The 18,557-nt window shown below is 41.3% G+C and overlaps 1 protein-coding gene and 1 long non-coding RNA gene across 2 annotated transcripts in view; one reads left to right on the plus strand and one right to left on the minus strand.

Annotated features, from left to right (window-relative positions):
- Positions 1 to 18,557, minus strand: part of LOC117032254 (uncharacterized) — a 94,511-nt gene that overhangs the window by 59,891 nt on the left and 16,063 nt on the right. The window lies entirely within an intron of this gene.
- Positions 607 to 15,157, plus strand: TLR4 (toll like receptor 4). The gene is made up of 3 exons (XM_033123613.1): positions 607 to 969; positions 5,023 to 5,189; positions 9,132 to 15,157. Exons 1-3 carry the CDS (start codon positions 877 to 879, stop codon positions 11,413 to 11,415), a joined length of 2,544 nt encoding a protein of 847 aa, XP_032979504.1. The 5' UTR covers positions 607 to 876; the 3' UTR covers positions 11,416 to 15,157.

Here is an 18,557-nt window from a genome sequence, read left to right on the forward strand (position 1 = left end):
GTCTCAATCTTTTCCTACCATTCCTGTACTTTTCAAACTGTGTTTCACTGGAACTTCATTTTTAATCAGTTTCATAAATGTGAGTTTCTTCCCATGATTTTAGTAGGATGGATGGAACTATGGATGTTGATGACCTAACCCCTGACCTCAGAATGTGACTGTATTTTGAGAAAGCGTCTTTAAAAAGGAAATTGAAGTAAAATGAAGTCATCTGGGTGGGCCTTAATCCCATATGACTGCTGTCCTTATAAGAAGAGGGGATTAGGATACTGACACACAGGCAGATGGAGCAGATGGGTGCCTACAAGCCAAGGAGGAGCCTGGAGAGAAATAAAACCTGCTGACACCTTGATCTCAGATTTGCAGCCTCCGGATCTTTGTGAAAAAATAAATTTCTGTTGTTTAAACCACCCACTTTGTGGTACTTTGTTATGACAGCCCTAGGAAACTCCTACAACGGTGTTTCCACAACTAAAACAATACTGGAAAACCATCATCCTAGATAGTTACACAGAGTGACCAATCAGATTATTTCCCTAAGTTCACTAACACTGAGGTCATATGATTTACTGGGATAAAAGCCAGCTTCTTCTTGTGGTGACTCCAGCCACTGGTATGCAGACATTTTCTTCTTCTTCTAACTTCCCCTCCTGAGAAAGGGGAGGTAATTATCAGCGAAACAAAAGTCCAGAATGCGAAGCTTGCCACTTTCACTTCCTCTCTTGCCCCTTAACCCAGCTCTGTTTTGAATACAGTAATTGCCTTGGGGCACCGGAGCAAGGGAAAGAGGACAGCAGTGCCTCAGAGTCTGCCCGGCAGGCGGTTACAGCCTAGCATGCTCTCACAGGTGCATTTCTAGTCCCAGAAAATGCCGGGATGATGCCGCCCACCCGCCTGGCTGGGACTCTGATCCCAGCCATGGCCTTCCTCTCCTGCCTGAGGCCCGAGAGCTGGGATCCTTGTATGCAGGTATGTGTTCGGGGTGAGTTCATGGCCTGCGTGCTTTGTTTTGCTTCTGAAAAACTTCCTTCTGCCCAGAGTTTCCCACTGCTGGCTTTGGTTAGCTTTGTGTGCAAAACAGAGTCAAATTACCTTAAAGCCTTGAGAAGCCACAGGGACAAATAATTCATGGTTACCAGGCACTAACAGGCAGCCCATCGGACCGCGTCACATGTAGGACTTTAGGTTCAATAGACCCGCTTAAAATCACTGTTCTTAGGCTTCTGGGCTGTGTGACCTTGAAAAAGTTATCAAACCTCTCTGAGACGGGTTCTCACATCTATAAAAGAATTATAATAATGTCTACTTCAATAGAGAGTTTGTGAAAAGGCTGCTTCCTGTCATTCCTTTCCACGGTTGTCTGTACACTCAGCTTCAAGCAGTCACTTTGCCCCTTTGAATTTCAGCAAAAAGATGTTTTCTTGCCTCTTAATAGAAAGAACTTTCTAAAAGTATTCCAGACTTCTGAATCTAGTCATAGTTCTCTCCAAAGGATGAAAAGAAAAGATACTGGAGAGAAAAAAGAGAGAGACAGAGAGACAGAGAAATAGAAAAAGACAAAGAGAGGAAAATACAGAGAGGAGCGGGGAAAAGAAAAAGAATGGCATAAAATGTCAGTTAATGCAATGGTGTCTTTCTTTGTGAAACACCAAACATCTGGTTTGTAAACTCATTCATGATGGATCTCTTTTTGTTTTTCCCCTGCATGGACTTCACAATTGCTTTGGAAGCCCACGATAGAACCAAAGATCCAAGAGAGTGTCCTGGGATTTAGGGTGTGGCAGGGTCAGAAACTCAACAAAAACGTAATCCGCGTGAGTTCTGAAATTGAGCGAATTTCAGAAAGGGAATAGTGGACTTTCACATATAACAGAGATGAAGTTGTTACTTCAGGGACCTCTCTTCCTCCGATTCCCTGCCCACAGCCCTAGTCCTTTTCCTCCTCTCTGTAACTGCCCTGCTTTAAGATTAATGAAGAGAGATCCTTCAATCAGTGTCACCCCTGGATAAAATCACACCCGCTGCTGGCCCTCCCTTTCCTCATGTCCCAGTCTCCAAAGTCTGCCCATCCCCCTCAGTGTCAATCTAGCGCAAGTCCTTAGTTCCCCTGGCCTGGACTCTTGGATGGTGACTGGTCTCCTGACTCCATATCACCTTTCCTCTAATCCACTCTGCGCATTTTTGTTTGTTGTTGTGTTTTAACCTGAGGCTGGGTTCTAACAAATCACCTGATTTCAAAACATAATAATGCTCCACAGCTACCAGAACTGTTTCCTACGGCAGGACTTTTGTACTGGCTATTTCCTCTAGCTATAATGCTTTCCCCACACGATATGTAAACTTCAATAATAAATTGAAGTATCTATATTTAACTAAGTTTTAACTAATTAGTAGACACATTAAAAATAAAAAGAAACAGGTGAATTTAATTTCAATAACATTTTTATTTAACCTAGTATATTTGAAATATTCAAAATGTAATATATACAGAATTATTAATAAGATATTTTAGACTCCTTCTTTGGTACTAAGGCTTGAATGTGTGTGTGTGTGTGTGTGTGTGTGTGTGTGTGTGTGTGTACATAAACCATACACCGCAGTTTAGACTATCCACATTTCTCATGCTCAGTAGCCTTGTCCTAGATATTTTCATGGCTTAATGAGATATTTTGATATATTTGATGAAATATTTTCATCCCTCACTGCATTCAGATCTCTGCTTAAATATTACCTCCTCCAGACGTCTTCCTTGATCACCTCATATAGAGTTCCTCACTGTCACCCCATTATTTACCTCGAATCTCTATATATCCATCCCCATATTTGCCTCGAATCTTTTACACTGCTTTATTTTGATAGCACATCACTATATATATATATATATATATATATATATATATATATATATATATATATATATTTGTTCATTGTCTTTCCCTTTGAAATGGATCTGTAAGAGGGCAAAATCATTGTCTTTTTATCACCATATCTCAGTGCTTAGCACATAGTAGTTGCTCAATTTATATATGTCAAACAATAAACAATATTGCCAGAGGACAAAGTATGAGGCCTTGCCTTCTCTGGCTTAGGGTTTCACCACTCCCTCCATATGCCAGCTAATCTAAACTAGTTTTGCACTCCTTCTTACTCACACTCATCTTTTTCCTCTTTCCATGTATCCAAATCTTGTGCATCCTTCAAGAACCACCTTAAAAAATCTCTTTCTTAAAAGCCGTTTACCATCCCTGGATCCAGAATTGATCTCCACCTTTCCTGAACCACAGGAAATATATTTATGGCTCTTTTCAGTAGTGTGAGTTATGCTCCTGCCTTAACCCTTGCTCTGGATTGTGAGCTCACTGAAGTCTGGAGCAATATCACGCTGGTCTTTGTACTGCCCAAAACACTAAACAGAAAGTGCCTACAATCTGGATTGAAACAAACCTCCATTCAATCAGTTATTCATCTATTTATTCCACAAATCTTTATTAAGTATTGACTATCTGCCCAGCTCTATTCTGAGTGCTGGAGACATAGCAGAGAGCGAGACCGTCCAAGCTGACAATCTAGGGAGGGAGAGAAACGATACACATGGAACCATCACACGGACAATGTAATGTTAGCTGGTGATGCCTCCTGTGAAAGAGGATAAAAGAAGAGTGCATGGCACCGTCCTCTCTTAGACAGTACCGTCTGTGAGTCTGTGAGGCTCTCATTAAGGGTAGCAGTCACGGGAATGTAAATAAAGCACAGCAAAGGGAAGAGAGTCAATAATATTGTAATAACTCTGTATGGTGTCAGATGGGTACTAGACTTATTGGGATGATCACTTCGTAAGTTCTATAAACGTATAAACTCTATGCTGTACACCTGAAACTGATATAATATTGAATGTCAACTATAATTGAAAAAAACAAAACAAAACAAAACCATTTTTAATTTAAACAACGGGTAGCGTTGTGCTCACTACGGCAGAACATATACTGAAAAACAGGGTAACATTTAAGCAGACACGTAAATGAAGTGAGGGCCTGAATGTATGGCCTGTGAGATTTTATATTATTTTATCTCTTTGAATTCTTTTTTAAAAAAATTATTTGGAAGATTAAATTAAAATATATAACACATAAGAAATATGCTGGCATATAGTAAGAGATCAATATCAACTCATAATAATAAATGTTAACATCTATTGATCAATTACACTGTATAGGCTTTGAGATAATCCCTTTAAATACCTTATCTCATTTAATCCTTGTAACAAATTCTATTGATATAATATTAAACAACAGAAAGCCAAAATTTGCTGGCTTAAGCAAGACATTTTGCTAAAGAAATCAGAGAATTTAGAAATTAAATGGGAGATTAGAGATCAAGGGCTTACAAAGAATTTGGGGACGTATAATAGAAACCAACACAGGAACTAAGTTAGTACAAAGTTCTTGACGTTATTTACTAGGTTCCACCCCTGGTGTACATGCATTCCAAGGATTTGTTTCCCATTTCTGTATTACCTGATCATAGGTTAATAAGCCAAGGGAACAAACACAACAGGCAAAAACTGGGCTATGACTAAGGGAGGTCTGGACAGCTTGACTGGCCGTCTCCCCAAAGCTGTCTGCAATGGGGGGATACTTAGAAAAATAAAAGTCTTGCCCTAAATCACATGGAAGAGCTGGGGTGAAATCCCAAGTTTTTGGACTCCAAAGCCTAAGCTCTTCATCACTTGACTCTATTGCTGTTGCTAAATGCTGCCATTATTATAGAAATTAGAACGTTGCATACATGGTAGGTGCTTTACCTTCTTAAAGTAGAGTGAGATATTTTATAAGTATGAAGTGAGTAGAAAGGTGGATGGATGGATGGATGGATGATGGATGGATAGATAGATAGATGGATAAAAGGAGGTTGACTGGCCCCCGTGATTGTAGTAGAGGCCTCCCAAACTCTGGCCTAGGAGAGAGGACAGGTCTGTTGAGGTGCATGCAGGGTAACACTGAATCTCATGTATGATCATTGCAGGTGGTTCCTAACATTACTTACCAGTGCATGGAGCTGGGTCTCTACAAAATTCCTAGCAACATCCCCACGTCAACCAAGAAACTGGACCTGAGCTTTAACCCATTGAGGCGTTTACGCAGCTATAGCTTCTCCAACTTCTCAGAACTGCAGGTGCTAGATTTATCCAGGTAATGAATAAGCTTTTAGACACTGCACAAGGTAAAATGTTCATTGTTCTATAATTTTATTCTTAAGCCAGAAAGCCTGGTTGGTGGAGTCTCATTCACTTATTCCTTCATTCAACAGATGTCAACTTGCTGTATATCTTTGGGCAAGCCGCCTCCCATCTCCAGGTCTCAGTTTCACAGATAAAAATCTGTGAAATTAGCAGTTGGACAAGAGGCAGTTTCTAAAGATACTTCTGTCTTTTAATTTTCTTTTAAGCCAAAAGAGACAATTGACTCAAACTCTTTCATCAGTGGATATTATCAACCACTTGCTGGGCACTCTGCTATGAAACAAGAGGAAAGTAATGTATAACATGCAATGCCATCTATGAAGGAGGCATACTTGAGTGACCTTGAAAGAGTTAATATGTTAAAATCCTGAATGTGGTGCTGGGAACATAGTAGACATTCAGCAAATATTACCTGATTTTGATTTTGGATTTTGAACCTGAGATAGCATAGTGATATATGACGGGAGGTGGTAAGCTCTGTACAAACTAGAGACAACCTCTTGTGCTGTTCAGAAGAGGGGAATTCTCTACAGTGGATAGTCAAGACAGATTTCGTGAACTGAGTGGGATTCAAATGATGCCTGGAATATTAAAACTGGAGTAGAGGACAGGGAATTAGGAAAATACAAGTACCCAAGGAGAAAGATGACAAGATCAAAGGAAAACATCTGCTGTGGGCAGTGAACAGTGTCTAAGATTTTCTTTTCTGATGGAGGAATATATCCTTCATTAGGACAGCTTAAGTTATCATCATTATTTGGGCGGGGGGTGGAAACTGAATCTTAAAATTCTTTAGGGGCCTTACTAAACAATCATGGACTATATTTAGATAGTGGACTAGATAATGAATAAAGAATAGTCCCTGTAACAGTTTGTGAAAAATACAGAAACATTTCATATAAGGCTTTTTATAATGGAAAGTCTTTTATTATGTAAAATAAAAACCAACAGCTTAGTATGAAAATTCTCTTCTAGAGTGGAGATTTCTGTAAAAGAGTGAGCATCTGATGTTTTATACTCTAACTCAGATATTGATAGAATATAACAAAGGAGGAATGGGACATTTTAAAGGCAGTGGTATAGTTCCTAGAGCCCTGTGGGAGCAGAAGACCTGAGCCAGGTCCTCCTCCAACACTTAATAGCCATGTGACCTGAGGCCTGTCACTCCCTCTCCCTGAGTCTCCAATATCTGTGAAGCAGAAGTGATGAAATTTACCCCACAGGGTTAAGTGTGATAATGAACGTTAATGTGCTATATATATGAAAAATCTTATAAAAGAGACTTTATAAGATTAAAGTATTATTATTATTATTATTATAGCATTTCAGTACTGTCAACATTTCTGTTTTCTTACTAAGAATTTTGTCAAGAACCATATTGAGGTAGACAGACCGACCCTCCCCCTTTCTTAAACAAGAAGTAGTTTCTCATCACACAATGCCCATTATAATTCATCTTTGATTCACCACATACCCAAGGAACTTCCCTCAGACGACATAAATATATGCTCAGAGAGGCCAGCTTCCCCTCTGGTTAGCCAGTAGAAGATTCTGAATTAGAGCAAGAACAAACAATAGTACAATAATATCCCTTGCCTACATAATTCTTTATAATGTTCACATACAGTTATTCAACTAGTTCTCTACGGATGCTTTGTGATAGACCAGGAAGCCTTTTTTTTCCCCTTTAGAAACCGATCAATTTATTTATTTATTCATTTATTTTTCAAGACAAGGAAACAGAGGCTTGGAGAGTTTAAGTGATTTATCTATGTTCAGGTAGCTTGTTGGGAGCAGACCAGAGATTCAAGTTCACATCTCCTGCTTCCAAGTTAAATATTTTCTTCATCTTAGTACTCTACTTCTCTAAAATGATAAGTACCCTTTGATGAAACAGAGACACAGCGACTCTTCTAGTCCTGCCTGATGCATAGAGTGACATATACATAAGATCATGGGCTATAAAATCATATAACTGAAAGCAACTGGAAAAATAACCAAGTTTAGCTGCCTCGTTTAGAGGAAATGTAATAATGGAAGCCCAGAGAGGGAGATAATTTCTCAAGATCACACAATACAAAAGGCAAGCAGAGACACCAGGATCCAGATGCCTTGGCCCCTTTTCCATTGTTCTTTCTACTGCACCACTACCATCTATCCAATCACCAATCAATAATAAAATCTTGGATCGTAATGCTTTTATTACCCATTGTCACACAGGGTGGCCTGCGGGGTCTCCTCTCCCGCTCCCCACATAAGAACGCAGGACATGGTGAGGCCAAAAAGGAACACCCACGGAGCCATAGGTAGGGGAGTCATACCACTATAGTCTCACTGGCGGCTGGGTTGGCGACACAGGAAGCAGGAGCCACACGATCCGCAATCTGCCGTCCATTTCTCTCTGCCAACCAACCTCACTTGCTAGCTGCACTCCGCCGTGCTAACTGCAATCCGCTCTTGCTAGCTCAGCCACCACCTTCTTGCTAACCCCCATTTGCGCTAGCGAAGCCCCAGCAGTTATATTAGTGGCCAAAGGCTCACTGGTTACAGCTGACGGCCAACTAGCCACAGCTGATGGCCATCCAATCACAGTCGATGGCCATTTACTACCTGAGCCAGCACGTTTCCACGTGAGGCCGAGAGCCTGGAAACTGCACTCCTGGCTCTGTCCCCACACCCATGAACCACCTTAAGGCAATAGACAAGTGGGGACACTGCAAAAGTCATTCAGGTTGGACAAGGAAAGAACTCATTTACAAACTGTACCTGATAGGCCCTTGCAATACTAGCAAGAGTTCACCATTATCTCACTGCTTGTTGCCTGGATAAGAGCCTCGTCTCTAGGCCACATCTATGAACATTCTCTAAAGCATGGCTTCCATTTCACTTTGGGTAAAATTAAAATTAGTTTTTCTGGTCTGAAAGCCTTGACCTTATTGTAACTTCCTTGCTTCCCAACCGCATCTCCCACCCTTCCCCATCCGTCTCTGTACTCCAGACATAGAAGATGTTTCTCAGTGTTCCTCCACATATGATGGCTGCTGCCTAACGCAAGGCTATTTTTAAATTTTTTTGGCGATTTTTTTTTTTTTTTGATTTTAAGTTGACATAAACTAACTTCAGGCTTTTGTATCTGCTAGTCTGTTCACTTCCTTTCCTTGTTAATCCCTACCCATCTTTTAGGTTTCAGTCTAAGTGTTCTCAGAGAAGCCTGTTTTGATCACCTTTATCTAAGCCTGTTCCTTTGATGTAAACGCTCATGACAGACTTTTCTTCCATAAAACTAACTCCTATCACCTGTTACTAACATTTACCTATGATAACGACAACTTTCAGATATCTAGCTATGATACATGGAGAACAGTTTATCAACATGAAGGATATCTGCGACATGGATGTGCAATTTCTTACATCTTTGAAATTGACATTCAGCCGTCATGTATCATGCCTAATGACTGACTATCTGTATCATCTCTACCAATCAGATGTATGGTCACATCTGCCTGTGGCAGGGAATGGCTCAAGTTGATCCAAGGCTGTGACATCCTTTATCAGCTATGCAGTTTCTATGTGCCACAATTATTGATCTTTATCTGATTTCCTTCCGATGAATGGGCTGTGTCTGCTTAGCATGTGTGCCTACTGTGATTGGAAAAACAGTTTGTCATTGTGGCTAGTATGATAACACCAAAGCTGCGAAGGTTCGTGTTTGTTCATGCCATCGTCGGCCCTGTCTAATGTCTTTGCCTATCCACCATTATACAGCATGTCAAATCTGTGTGAAGAGCTAGATGACTGGGGCTGAAGAGCTAGATGACTGGGGCTGTTGTTTTCCTTTGGGGTTTTCTATTGAGCAGACTTATTACATAATCTGTATCTATTTTCCCTGTAGGTGTGAAATTCAGATAATTGAAGATGATGCATTTCAGGGCCTAAAGCATCTCTCCACCTTGATATTGACGGGAAACCCTATCCAGAGTTTAGCCAGGGGAGCCTTTTCTGGACTATCAAGTTTACAGACCCTGGTGGCTGTGGAGACAAACCTAGCATCTCTAGAAGACTTCCCCATCGGACACCTGAAAACCTTGAAGAAGCTTAACGTGGCTCACAATCTTATCAATTCCTTCAAGTTACCTGAATATTTTTCTAACCTGCCCAGCCTGGAACACTTGGACCTTTCCAATAACAAGATCCAAAATATTTATCATAAAGACTTGCAGGTTCTACATCAAATGCCCCCATTCAAACTCTCTTTAGACTTGTCCCTGAATCCTTTAGACTTCATCCAACAAAGTGCCTTTAAAGAAATTAAGCTCCATGAACTGACTTTGAGAAGTAATTTTAATAGTACGGATGCAATGAAAACTTGTGTCCAAGGCCTGGCTGGTTTAAAAATCAATCGGTTGGTTCTAGGAGAATTCAAAAATGAACGAACCATAAAAGATTTGGACAAATCTGCATTGGAGGGACTGTGCAATTTGACCATTGAAGAATTCCGGCTAACATACTTGGATGACTTCTCAGAGGATTGTATTGGCTTTCTAAATTGTTTGGCAAATGTTTCTGCAATTTCTCTGGTGAGTCTGTATTTCAACAAGCTAGAAGGCTTTCCTAAAGATTTCCAATGGCAATATTTAAAATTGGCTAACAGTAAATTTCAATACTTTCCCACACTGGAGCTTGCCTCTCTCAAAAAGTTTGTTTTCACTGACAACAAAGTTCTGAGCCCTTTTACTGAGGTTAACCTACCAAACCTTGAGTTTCTGGATCTCAGTAGAAATGGCATGTTTTTCAAGGGCTGCTGTTCTCACCGTGATTTGGGGACAACCAGACTGAAACACTTAGATTTGAGCTTCAATGATGCTATTACCATGTCTTCGAACTTCTTGGGCTTAGAGCAACTAGAACATCTGGATTTCCAGCATTCCAGTTTGAAACAGGCCAATGACTTTTCAGTATTCCTGGCACTCAAAAATCTCCTTTACCTCGACATTTCTTATACTAACACACACGTCATCTTCCATGGCATCTTTGACGGCTTGTTCAGCCTCCAGGTCTTGAAAATGGCGGGCAATTCTTTTCAGGACAACTTCCTTCCCAATATCTTCACAAATATGCAGAGCTTGACCGTCCTGGACCTGTCTAAGTGTCAACTGGAACAGGTGTCTCAGGTGGCATTTAGCTCACTCCCTAAGCTTCAGTTGCTAAACATGAGTCACAACAACCTCTTGTTTTTGGATACACTCCCTTATCAACCCCTGCACGCCCTCCGGGTTCTGGACTGCAGTTTTAACCGTATAGTGGCCTCTAAGAGGCAAGAGCTACAGCCTTTCCCAAGTAGTCTAGCTTCCTTAAATCTCACGCGGAATGACTTTGCTTGTGCTTGTGAACACCTGAGTTTCCTGCAGTGGTTCAAGGACCACAGGCACCTTTTGGTGGGAGCTGAACAAATGCTGTGTGTGAACCCTTCAGATATGGAGGGTGTGCCTGTGCTCAGTTTTAGGAATTCCACCTGTCAGATGAGCAAGACTATCATCAGTGTGTCCGTTCTCACTGTACTACTAGTATCTGTGGTAGCAGTTCTGGTCTATAAGTTCTACTTCCACCTGATGCTTCTTGCTGGTTGCAAACGTTACGGCAGAGGTGAAAGTACGTATGATGCCTTTGTTATCTACTCGAGCCAGGATGAGGATTGGGTGAGGAATGAATTGGTAAAGAACCTGGAGGAGGGGGTGCCCCCCTTTCAGCTCTGCCTTCACTACAGAGACTTTATTCCTGGGGTGGCCATCGCCGCCAACATCATCCAGGAAGGTTTCCACAAAAGCCGGAAGGTGATTGTGGTCGTGTCCCAGCACTTCATCCAGAGCCGATGGTGTATCTTTGAGTATGAGATTGCCCAGACCTGGCAGTTTCTGAGCAGTCATGCGGGCATCATTTTCATCGTCCTACAGAAGGTGGAGAAGACCCTGCTCCGGCAGCAGGTAGAGCTGTATCGCCTTCTCAGCAGGAACACTTACCTGGAGTGGGAGGACAGTGTGCTGGGGCGGCACATCTTCTGGAGACGACTCAGAAAAGCCTTGCTGGATGGCAAACCGAAGAGTGCAGAAGGAACTGAGGATGCCGAGAGCAGCCAGCACTTAGCCACAACCCCCGCCTGGGAAGGAAAGCCTCCTTAAGTGCTTCTGGCCCAGCTGGACCCAGTGCATGTTCAGTGACAAGTATTAAGTGCGGCAACATGGTAGGCTTTGGTCCAAGGGCACGTGATTCAGTGGTGTGCAAGCTACCCAGGACCTGTGATCTCCTGGAGTTTTCAGTGCAGAGGGAATGGATACTGGGCGACAACACAGAACCTGCAGGTGGATGTTTCAGCCACTCAGCTAAGGAGTCCACGGCAGGAAAAGTCAACTCAAATCTTACCCCACAAAATTGAATTATAACTAAGAGATTGGCCCCAGTCAGATCAGAAAAGGATGTAGTTCTTCTCCTGAGGCTTTTGAATGGAAAGCACCTCGTAGCTTACAGTTTAGCCATCTTAAAACAAAGCATACTGCTGGTTTCAACTGAACTGGGTCTTTGCTCACTTTTCCCTTTTCTACTGAATACAATTGAAATTCCACTTGATGACGCAGAGGCTCCTGATTCAGACTCTCGCTCCACTTTAGGTCAGTTTCCTTATAAGGTTTAAAGTCTTGCAACGGATTCCTAAGGAAACCTGATCAACACATATTTACAAACAACCTGGTCATTCCTTAGCATGTTCTATTTATTAACTCCTAGTCCCTGATAATAATTTTTTGTTTTTATAAATCCAGTTCTCATTTTGTATGTTTTCTCTATAAACCTTTATCATAAATAAGGTTGTTAGAGACATGCTGGAAATATCCATTATTAAGCACTATCTTTCAAGCAAATATGTAAAATATACTCTGTCACTCTGTCACTTGATGTCATTCTAAATTTATTACCTAGTAAGTTATGACTGTTATACAGGTAGCATTAAAATAATTTGGTTGAATTTGGCACTCGCAGTAATGGGGGCAAGAAGTCCAACTTCCTGGTCTCATAATGAACAATTTGGGCCAGAGGAAGGGCAAGAGGTGGGATGACGCCAGGTGGTCAGCTCTTCTTGCCGATCCCAGAAACATATGGGCTGACATAGCTGCTGGGGACCACATAAGAAGAGTTGCAGTAAAGCTTCCCCTCTGCATCAAATGAGTGTTGTTTGATGGAACATTGAATCCCTCAGGGGATTGTGAAATAATTCAAGGTGGGGAGCTCAGGTTGCTGCTTCCTGTTAGGTATCATTCCACTTCCATGACCTCATTTACAAAAGAGTAGATGTTATCACTGAGTAAACAATGTCTCTGAGGTTAACGTGACGTATGTCACGGTAAAGGCTAGTTCTCAGAAAAGGACACTCATCCAGCTTCCCCAAGAACGGTGAAATCAAAGAAAGCAATGAGGACGTTTGGAAAATACTTAACAGCAGCTTTACAGAGCAGTACTTTACGCTATTTTCTATTTGAGTGAACTAGACTCTCAGAGAAGTGAAGCCCAAGGCACACACGAACGGCAGTGAAGGTGAGTGTTGGCTTTCTGCAAAGCCGCAAAATCCAAAACACTAGGGGGTCTCTTTGGAGTTAGAACAGGTAAACACTATGCTAAAGCTGCCTCTCAGTGTCTGTCCGGTTTTGTTCTTTGTCCAGATATTTCAGCTCTAACTGGTTAAACTTCGTATGCATGCACACTACATTGAATCTCCCTCCAGGCCTTCATGGAAAGAAATCTGGTATAAATAACTCATTTGGTACATATAACATATATATACATATGCATATGCATTTGCCTGGTGATTCATCGTCCAGTGAAAAATACTTGACTCGTGTCAACCACACAGAGCTGTCGGGGTTTCACTTCTCCTTTTGCCAGCTTTGAGTGTGAAGCAACAGCAGGCAGTGGAAATTGAGACAGGTTTCATGCGTTTTTCGGAGAGAAGGTTGCTCTTGGCATAGTACAGTTACTTTGCAGAAGGGGAAGAAGGCTTCCCCCTTATAACTTTTATCTTTAATGGCTATTTTTAGGCCCTATTCTAATTAAATTCCCACACCACGCCTATGAGACGGGCACTAGTAATATCAGCATTAGTACCCATTAGAACACGGAGAATTTAAAATATGTTCAATTCAAGAAACGTGATTTGTATGGGTGAGTAATCCTCTGGGGCTTTATAAAGGTGGTGGAGGGAAAAACACAGAGTGGTCCTTCCACAAACAACATTTTAGCAACTGCTGTTTTCCCAACCGGAAAAGCCCACTGTAACTGTAATTCTACAATTTCCTTTTGACTTAGCCTCCACTCATGGTATTTTCAGAACCCCAACCTGCTTCTGGATTATATAAGCTTTCTACAAATCAGCAACAGGTTCCTAGAGGGTCTTACATGAATTTACAAGAATGACAAGAGCTCTGTGAGGGCAGAGAGCATGTCTGCTCATCCTTTGCTTCTTCAGCTCTGAGCTCAATGGCCCAAACATGGCAGACAGACAACATTTGTTGAGGTGAAGAACTGACTGGTTAACAAAGAACCATCTCTACAGGAAATGTTGTTCTCTGTGCTTTCCAGACAAGGTGCCCAAGTCACAGACCACTGAAGTTTTGGGGCTCCTGACTTCCATGGCTTTCTCTTATTCCTGTTATCTCAACATGGATTTTCTCAGCCAGTTCTCCACCATTGTGATTTTGATTGACATTAACCAAAGGGAATGTTTACTATCGTCAATTATCAATATTATGATTACAACCATAAGGGCAAAAGCAAATCAAAGACACATGTGACTAAAGATTTTTAACAATGGATAAATCAGGCCCAGTAGATGATGGGCTTCTTGTACACAACGTGCTTAGGTTGATGTATCTTTCTCCAGTCAGCCAGACTTCCTGATGGGAATCACAAACCTGTGATTGAACACAGAAGTTATGGGGGAAGTTCCGAAAGCTAACAGTTCTTCAGATGGCTGGAATAAGATCAATTACTCTGGATTCTAAATATGATGGACATCAAGTTTTGTCAACTCAAAGTAAAACCCGTGGAATAAGTGGGTGATCAAATGGAATCAAAGTCACTGAGCACCATGTGTGCTCATCTAATTGTTGCCATTACTTTGTGAGTTAGGTACCACTCTCCTTATCTTAATGAGGTGGAATAGATGCCCAGAGAAGATGAATAACTTGTCCAAGATCTCACAGCTTATATGGATTAATCACAATAATATTTGCTAAGCTTTTGGCACATGCCTGTTACTGTTCTAATCTGTATATTAATTCATTTAATTGTCACAATCAAATGGGCAAGTACTGGTAGCTGTGTCATTTCTCAGATGAAGAAACTGAGGTGCAAAGAGTGAACTGCCCAATGGAAAGGAGAGAATTAGGGTGTGAAATCAAGTCAGCCTGATTCGCAGGGCTGCATTCTTTCCACATCACAGCTGCCGTCATGCCCTGGGCTGTTTTACCAGGGGTAGTCAGAGGAGTGTCTGGAGAATAATGCAGACAAGGTCAGTAACTCCCGTGCCATTTAGAAATTGAAAGTTTAAATGGCAGTGTCTGCTATTCTCCACATATTCTACAGAAATAGAGATGATACCTCCCTGTGACAGTACTAAGTGACAATTCTGAGTGTAAATGGGCTTTTGGGCACAAATTGTCCTGTCCTAATAGTCTTGATTATAATTATAAAATAATGGGTTTCTGAAAGGCTGCGAGCAATTCTGGGAATGGCAATAAGGGTTTAGAAACGACGTGTTGTTTATGGGAGAAGTGTTTTGTTGGAAATTAAACCCACGTTTAGGAGAAAGGAGTGTGTTGTATGCTCTTAAGAAACTATCTCACTATGTAATTAAATCAAAACCAGTCAGCTGCCAAGTTGGACTGACCTAAAATAACCCAGCTTGACTCTTAGCCACGGCTCCCGAGAACTCTGTCCCCACCATCTTCCCAGGGCCTGGCTATGAGATGCAGTCATATGGCCCAACCTCTTCCGGGTTCTCAGTCTAATCTTTCTCTTTAGATACTTTCTTCATAGTCTTCCCATCCCCACAAAAAGGAATGAACTGTCTTCCTGTTTAAGGCATTTCCTGGGCAAATCCTATATGGAAAAAGGGAGTTTAAAAAATAAAGAAGTATGTGGAATTATGTGAAACAGTTTCAGAGGTGCTGAACTTCGCACAAAATCCTGAAAGAAGCTGTCTCTGGGTTCATTTCTTAGATGGGTAACAGAAGTCTCTCCCCAAAAGTTAGAGAGTCTTCTCTGTCCCAAGATTCTAAGTTAAATTACGCCACTTAACCTAATATGTTTTCTTGTGTCTCTTCGTTACTCTCTCCATTTCACGCGTTCTGTCTCCTTCTAGCCTCTTCCCTCAACCGTCTTTTGCACTCAGTCTATTTTCACCAAGGATTTCAGGCAGCTTACATTTGAGATGGTTTCAATAGGAATATTAAAAGTGGAAATACTATATCAAGATGATAAAGCTTCCTCACTCTGACTTTTAAAAAACGTGCTTGACTTAAGAATCACTTGAGGAATTTAATTATACTGTATATTTCTATCTATTTTTCTAGATATGTTTATGGTCCTTATTGTTGGAAATTCTGACTTAGTATCAGAGGTTTGGTTTAAGGAATCTGTATTTTGAAATATTCCCCAAGTGGCTTTAATGCAGATCTGGGAATGACAGTTGTAATAGAAAATGGAGGCTAATACCCCATGTTTAATATGGTTACTGGTGTTGTCCTTGAGACGTATTGCTAAGATTCAGAACAGCCAAGACAAGGTCAAAGGAAAGACGACTCCCCCTATAGGACAGATAATTTCTCTTTCTTTCACACTGTAAATTACTTCTCAATGCCACCAGATCAGACTCATTGGGATACCAGCACTGGCCTGTTCAATTCTGAGCTTACAAAATCCATTGAGACGTTGTGACCGAGTCAATTGTTTAGTTCTCCTAGTTTCTCCTAGTGTGTTGCCAATTTCCCTTCTTCATGCTTCAGGATAGCTGAGACCTAGCGTAAACTTATACCAGAAAAATGTCATGGTCTGTCCTGAACTCTCTGAGGCATCTGCTGCCAATTTTAGTGTTTTGATTTTTCATTTCAAAATAAAACCCATCAGGTCCATTTTTGCAAACTGACTATTCAGGTTGCCATTGACTATCAAGATTCCAAAAATGGTTTTCTCTGGGAAACACCAGGATCTCCTGTGCAAAGACTTGGTGGGCCAGTGTCAGTCTTCCCAGGAATGTGTTTTTCAATATTATTGGGGGTGGGGGGTAGGGGCAGTGAGCATTCAAAGTTGATATTCAGTAGCTATGACCTCTACGTTTGAGATCCTGAATATTCTGGGGGTGTCTCCTCCTCCCCAGTGGGAGACATCTCCTGTAGAAATTCCTACTTGCAAAGAGCTATTTTTAACTTCACAGCTGGTGGGTAAATCTCTGGCCGTTCCGCTCACTGCTGGGACCTGCTGAGACCTTTGTGCACGCCATCTTTGGCTGGGTTGACTGTGCTCTCAGTGTCTTCTCCAGGTCTGAGAACTGAGCAAGGAACAGGCAACATCTTAGTCAGTTATTGGAACATTCGCTGCTGAGATGAGGTAAGTGGGAAGAGGCAGTACTAGTGTGGTTTAGACCTTCTCCCTGGACTCACGTCTCTCACCTGTAAAATGGGACACTTGGGCTGGATCGGCATTTTCCAAAGTGTGGTATGTTGGTAAATGAGATGATTGTATGTAGTTAGCAGATGAGTATATTGCTGTTAATGATTATATATACATACATATATATATATATATACATATACATATATATGTATATATAATGGTTAATTTCTATTTATGATAGGTTTTGTGAATAGTAAGGAATATGATCCCTTAAAGATACATATTTAAGTTTACAACATGAGCCTTTTTAAGGAAAAAAAAAAGAAAACAAAATAAATAATACAAGAAGTATGCAGATGCCAAAAAAAAAAGAAAAAGAAAAAATTGAAAGTGACATGGAAAAGATTGCCTATTGGAAAGCAATGGACCAAATGGCCACTGAGGGTCAGGCAAGCTCTCTGACATGCTGGCATGTTCAGCTCTCCACGACTATTCCCTTATCTATAAAATGCAGGAGTTTGAGTAAATGCCCTTTTCAGTAATTCTATTCTTTGATTAGAGGTATAACTCTATCATGCAGAGATTCCAGTGTCCTTAACGTGTGGTTCTAGCATTTTAAAACCCCTGATACTGTATGAAAATAGGAGCGTCAATAATTAAGTAGTAGTTTATTCCATGCCTTTATAATTTTCCCACTGCCCCTCATTTAAGGAAAAGTTTCAGCTATCAACCAAATTGAGTGGTAGGTGAAAGACTACTGGAAAAGGGAATTCAGACAATCGAATGGTGTATTGGTACCACCGCTGTTGAAGGAACAGTCCCTTGATCTCTTGTCCCTTGGTCTCTGTGTCTTTGTCCCTGGGGAGAGTGGTTTATGGAGTACTTCTATGACAGTGAGGAGAATCACATGGAACAGAGGTTTCAACAAAATACAGAAAAGTGCTATCCAAATGGGAGAAGTATGTATATACTAGATTGAAAACTCCTTGAAGGAAGGGCTTCTCTTCTGTCCAAGTATATAATCTCGAGAATACCTCCTATCTTACCTACACCTTTAAAACAGCTTTTACATTAATCCCTATGTGAGGTTTACAAAACTCTTCTATATTTTAGCAATGTGTTGCTTGGCTAATTTGTGTTATCTTAAGGAGAAAACGACAGTGTGTCTAAATCGAAGCATTCTCTTGCTCTATAACGCTGGCAATTACCCTTCCCCTTTCCCACACTTGACATTTAAAGTGGTATCGCACAGTCTCCTGAAGAGTTAGCTATGGAGGCACCGTTTGACCTCTAGGGCTTCTCACCATCTGTGAATTCTTGCCAGTTAAGAGTAAACACTCTGCATAAATTTCACAATTGGTGACCCGTAATAGCAGAGACCTCTGGTTCCTCATTCCTTCCTGCCCTCTTTCTTAAAATGCCATCTGCAATTATCCTTTCAATCACTGTGGGGCTGCTATCATCCCTCATCCATATGCCACTGCAAACAGCCACCAAAGATGTACTCAGTGACCAGGCTGCCAGACCTCCAGGCACTTCCCTTCTCAAGCGGTGAGGTCAAGCCACCCACTTCCTGAGCTGCGGCGGTGTCTGCCTCTAAATCACTCTTTGTCCTTTGCTGCAGGGCCCTATGTTTGCCCTTCAGCCTTTTCTGGCTGCTGAA

This window comes from Rhinolophus ferrumequinum, chromosome 12 (assembly GCF_004115265.2).
Source record: "Rhinolophus ferrumequinum isolate MPI-CBG mRhiFer1 chromosome 12, mRhiFer1_v1.p, whole genome shotgun sequence".
NCBI classification, from domain to species: Eukaryota; Metazoa; Chordata; class Mammalia; order Chiroptera; family Rhinolophidae; genus Rhinolophus; species Rhinolophus ferrumequinum.

Excerpts from the sequence above, each read along its gene's own strand:
- TLR4 (XM_033123613.1), top strand. The coding sequence starts at position 877 with ATGATGCCGCCCACCCGCCTGGCTGGGACTCTGATCCCAGCCATGGCC. Across the intron at positions 970-5,022 it reads GCTGGGATCCTTGTATGCAG|GTGGTTCCTAACATTACTTA; the intron begins GTATGTGTTCGG and ends TGATCATTGCAG. Across the intron at positions 5,190-9,131 it reads CAGGTGCTAGATTTATCCAG|GTGTGAAATTCAGATAATTG; the intron begins GTAATGAATAAG and ends TTTTCCCTGTAG.